Raw genomic sequence first — 5,381 nt, 5'->3', positions numbered from 1 at the left:
AAAGAACGATCGCCTCCCCTCTCTCACACACCCCACTGTGGTGCAAAAATAGTACTTCGGGGATAATCATAACTTGAGAGCAGTTCTTTCTGATGAGTTAGTGTAGAACCTGGTCATTCCGAGCTTATTTCTGTCCCTTTCTCCACCCACTCAGGAAAAACAGAGAAGGGCACGCACGTAGCAGCCTAGGAGCGGTGTTCAGGGCTCCTGGCTCCCGGCTGAGCACCATAGAGGGCTTTGAGCTGATAGAACTGTACTGGGGGTCTGACTAGGGGTTTCCTGTGGACAAGTGGAGGGGGGAGGGTACAACCCTGCATTCTTGGGTCGGGTGTGCTAGGACAGTCTGCTACAGGGCAGGAAAGGCCACCAGGCGGTCAGTCCCATCCGCACTGCCTACAGGATGCGGGGGCTGCGTGGGCGTAGCAGAATCGTGGCTAGCAGTGTGCAACTCTGGGAGAGCTGCAGGCACCGCGGTGCAGGGCTCCATGGGGCGTGGCAGGGCAGATCCGGAGTTTGCCCAAGCTGGAGGGGCGGGTAGGGGCGGGTCCTAACTCAGAAGCTGCAGGCAACTTTTCCTTGCTCTCATCCAGACCAGGAGAGAAGTCCTCCGGACAGCTTCTGGAAAGTCTTAACTTCTGGAAGCCTTCGACCAAGGAGGGTACTGTGTGCACCCCCAGGGCACCAAGATTTCCCACAGCAGACCCAAAATGGAGCCGGGACAGGCAGGGGGCGCGCTTCTGCTGCGGCTGGTAGCGTTTGCTCAAGGTAAGTCTGAACTCTGATGCGCTTCCGAGGTGGGGGAGACCGGCAGTGGTCCAGGGACAGCAGGGAAGGATCCAGTGCAACTGGAGAGCCGGCGGCGGAGTCCACTCTGCATCCGCGTGGACTCGGGATCCTGTCTACCTGGAGCCGCTTGGATAGACAGACAGACACACAGACGGGCGCGCACGCGCACACACACACACACACACGTCCGTATGAAGACGTGTTTCACCAGATCAAGCACACTTCAAAGTCATCTTTCTAAGCGCTTTGGGTTTCGATGTTCTCACACTCAAACGTTTCAGGCCTTAGTAGTGTCCCGCAGATCGCGCGACCATCCTCCCAACTTCCTGTAGGTTCTGCAGGTGCTGAGCTAGCCCTGAATCAGGAACCCAGGATTTAGATATGGACTGCAGCTTGCAGCTCCCAAATGGTGGCTTTGCAGAAAACTCTTCCCCAGAGTCGCTCACAGTGCTCCCTGTTCTTATTTCAGAAAGGTGCACTGGAGTTTCTTTACACAGGGGGCAGGAAAGCCAAACAAACACTTCTTAAATACTAGGCAGAGGGGAATTCTTCCTTCCTGCCTGCCTTCCTCTTCTTGTTGTAATGTTGTCCTGCAAAGAAAGCAAACTTAAACCAGTTCTATCCGTTTTCTTCATCTCAGACACCACAAAGGGATTAGCTGAGACCAGGGCTAGACTGCCTTGCCCGACTTCCATTGCCTTAAGTGAGGGAAGAGGGCTGGGAAGCCAGTTGAGCAGCTGGGAAACTCAGGAGAGTTTTCCACCTTTAATCACAGCCTGGAGTGAGTCTAGGATGACGGCATTTATGGCAGTTGAGGGGAAAAGGAAGCAATTGTATGTGGACTCTAAACAGCTAACAGAGCAATGTAATGGTCACTAGTGGTCAATGACTTATTACAAAGGAAAACATTCTCTAAACTGTCTATTTCTGGGGCTAATCTTTCTTTAAGATGAAGGAAAACTAGTCCAGGTTAGCCTTGTGGCATTTCCTGTGTGTCAGAGAGAAGAGAGAACTATGCAGCCGCCCTGATGCTCTAGCCCATCCAGGGCACCATTAGACAGTAGGATGCTACCTTGTGCCCCAGGCTTCAATGTGCTCTGTCCTAGGGACACACAATTGATTGAAGAGGGCATCAACTCTAATCTAGGGGTTTAAGACAGTTGCATTGGATCCTGGAATTCCCTCTCAGGGGCTCTTCTAAGAGGTACTACAAACACAGACCCAGGCTTTTTCATCTCCCCTTTTTAATTGTTACCATTATTCAGAGAGGCCTCTGAAGCACGGCATCCTTTTCTACTGGTGAAAAGTTGAGGCTTGTTCTGGGAGGAGCTCTGGGAAGGACCTTGATGGAATGTGTTGCCGAAAGGCACAGAGTCAGGTACCTGGGTTTTCTTCTGTAGTTAGTTAACAAGGATGACTCAGTATCCGCAAGCAGGTGGGGTTTATATGACATCTGTAAAAAGTACTCCAGGTGTTTATTCCTTCCTTTATTTCCTTTATTTGTATTCTCACGGAACACATTTTCTCTCTATTTCAATCATCTAATTAAATAAAATCACAGAATAAAATTTTGCCACTTGAGAAAGCAATTGAGATCCTTAGGTAGGTATCATGATTTTCAATGTTTTGGGTGTCTAAGGTTGATATTTAGTTGGAAGCTCTAGACCTGGCCACCAGTACTTTAAATTTTTGTTTTTCCCTAGCAATATAAACATTTTCAACATTACTTAGCACTAAACAGACACATATATTATTCTTTATAGATCAGGGGCGTGCACAATTGTGATGCAAATATATACAAAAGCTAGAACTGTGAAGGCATGCATGACTGTGTGTTTCTACTTCTTATATCCTCTACAGCACATGGGCGAACCACATTAGAAGTAAGTTCATCTTCGATCTCTTTTTAACACTTAGCTTCAAATTTCTTTTCCGTAACCCTTCTCACAGATGGATAAGAGGAAAAAATGCTTGGCTTTGTTCTATATTTATCACTTTTCATTGTTCATGGGCAGTCTGAAGATGGAAAAGAGAGATCATAAGACACACAGTCTGTAAATTAAGTACACATCCAGAGAGGAAATCAATTGTAACCTTAACATGAATGAAGAAATCACACATTCTTTAGGCTTTAAAAGGGCTTCCTTTTAATTTTTGGGTTTCTCATGAAATGCTCTCTTCCCTGGCTTCTGTTCTCTTTTTCTCCTCTCCTCTTGTCTCTTTTGCTTCGTTTCACCTCCTTCAGAGGCTCACTTTCTGCCTATTACTGGATGGTGTTTGCAGAGCTCCATCCAGGATCCCTACCTTCATTGTAAACGTGCTTCTGGATCTCTCTTGCCTTACTCATCTTCTGAGATCAAAACTGCCAAATTTTCCACACCTCTGTGTCCTATTAACACGCCAGACTCAATATTCCCTAAGCTGAAGCCACTCCACCCATCTTCCAGGCTCTCTCCTTCACAGTTCACTATGGTTTACCGGCTGTCTGCCATGGCAGCAAGGAGCTTGGGAATGTGTTTCCAAGGCATTCAATCACACTCACAAGCTAGACTTCTCCAGTTTTTTCCTTCCAATTGATGCAACTTCTGCCACCACTAGTTCAAACCCTCATCTTCTGTAACTTGGAAGCTGGCTTTTCCATTTTTTTCTTCTCCTCCCAGTTTATTTTTTCATTGTCACAGTGCTATCTTTCTGAGACACTTATCTGGGTCTAATAATCTACACCCTTACTTCAAACACTTGATGTTTCCCACCACATCTGATATAGGGTAAAGTCCAAATGTCTTGGCATTCATAAAAGTCCTCTACCATCTGGCCATAGTTTCCCTATCCAGCTGGTTTTTTTCTATACTGCCCAATGCCACACATAAGAACACACAGACACTCCACTAATGTACACATTTCAAACCTTATAAATATACCCAAAGGGGTCATGACCCACAGGTTGAGAACCTCTGTACTAGGTGACTTCTAGGGAAAGAATCTTCTTCATTCTTCAGACAATATGATTTTGTCAGACTCATATGTGAAGGTCAGAGACATTTCAACCATCTTACAACCATGGTGCAAGCCAATTAGCTGAGAGATGAAACCAAATATACCAGGGGTAGCATCATACAAAGACTGAGAGACAGTTGGTGCCTGGCATTGTTTTTCAGTTCCTAAATCACCAAAAGGAAATTCTACTCAACTTCTTTAAAACTTTATATAATTTAAAACTTAGTTATGTTTTTAGCTAACCAACAATTGTTAGGCGTTTGATGGCACAAAATAAGTATGTTTTTATACAGTTAATGAGCAACACCAAACAAAATGTTGAGTTTAGAGAAAGAAATAGCACAGTGACACTAAAATTTCAAGGCTCCAGAGAAGCCTTCATAGGAACAGAAAGGAGTCATTAGCGTTTAGATCTTCTGTGGAGGACTGTCGAGGTCGTGGGGTCCAGTCCATCACTTTCCATGGATGGAAAGATGAGAGAGACAGCAAGATTACTGGAAAAAGGAGCTGAGTTTAGTTCCTAGGTCGGAGAGGAGTTTTGACACAACGGAAGCAGGTCATAAAGCAGAGATGAAAGGCGAGAGGTCAATGGTCATCTGGCCTTAAGATTCTTCAACTATGCTGGAGCCGTAGTCGCATCTGGAGCGTGGGAGAAAGCTTTGAAGTTACCTGAGCAAGGAAGTGAAGTGATATGCTCAGATTTGCTCATTGCCAGAGCACATTAGCAGCCAGGAGGAGGATAAGAGATAGAGACTAGGCAGAAGATGCCAGGTATGTCTGGGAGAGAACCAGTTTCAGTGTTAGTTTGCCACACCAGGAGAGGGAAAATGATAATTTAAAAAAGACCTGAGAGAATAGCAGAAGAGAAAGAGAGCAAAGTAAAATGTAAATGCTATGAAGGAAAAAGATGAGACAGGATTTGGTGGTGGACTTAATTCTGTCATGGGGATAAAGCAGATTCATAGAATCATGATATGTAACACACAATGTCCAGCCATTTATTGATGTAAGGAATGCTAAAAGAGGCAAGTTTTAGGGAAGAGATGGTCAGTGTGGAGAGGTTGAGTTAGAGACATCCGGGGTACCCTCTAGTTAGTAGATGATGTTTTATCAGTCAAGTGAGTGACTTAGGGAGAGAGATGGGAGGCATTGCATCTGGAGACAATGGAGCATGTGATCTTGATGAGCAGAAGTGACGAGTAAGTGAAATGAGGTCCTACAGCGAGGGGCACTTGGTAGAAATGGGGAGGAGAGAGTACAGAGAAGGACAGGAGAGGAGACATTGCTTTAAGTGTCTAAACAAAGATGGAAATCCCTTGCACGTAACTCATGATAGATCTCAGATTTTCTAATCATAATCCTTCATGGTGCATGCATAATTTTTCCAAAATTGTCTTGTGGCATACATTGGCATCAGACACCCACCACCCAAGAGTGATAGGGAATAGTTTTAGTGTCTGTGGAAAGAATCTTAGAGGAGAGAAAGGAGGGAAAGGGGAAAACCTGGTATTTCTTTTTAGTTTGTATGTATGTGGTTTGCGTACGTTTGTACATGTGCAAGTATGTGTGTGCTTGCCCATGTGTACCTGTGTGGAAGC

At 45.3% G+C, this 5,381-nt stretch overlaps 1 protein-coding gene across 1 annotated transcript in view; it reads left to right on the top strand.

Moving 5' to 3' along the window:
* Positions 1-707: 707 nt before the first annotated feature.
* Itga2 (integrin subunit alpha 2) overlaps positions 708-5,381 on the top strand; it is a 95,821-nt gene continuing 91,147 nt past the window's right edge. Inside the window, exon 1 of the mRNA XM_005356822.2 lies at positions 708-765. Coding sequence (XP_005356879.1) covers positions 708-765 — 58 coding nt within the window. The remainder of the gene's footprint in view (positions 766-5,381) is intronic.

The sequence above is a fragment of the Microtus ochrogaster genome, chromosome 19 (genome assembly GCF_000317375.1).
Source record: "Microtus ochrogaster isolate Prairie Vole_2 chromosome 19, MicOch1.0, whole genome shotgun sequence".
Lineage (NCBI taxonomy): Eukaryota > Metazoa > Chordata > Mammalia > Rodentia > Cricetidae > Microtus > Microtus ochrogaster.
The sequence above is the reverse complement of the archived record's forward strand: the minus strand, read 5'-3'. Positions and strand labels throughout refer to the sequence as shown.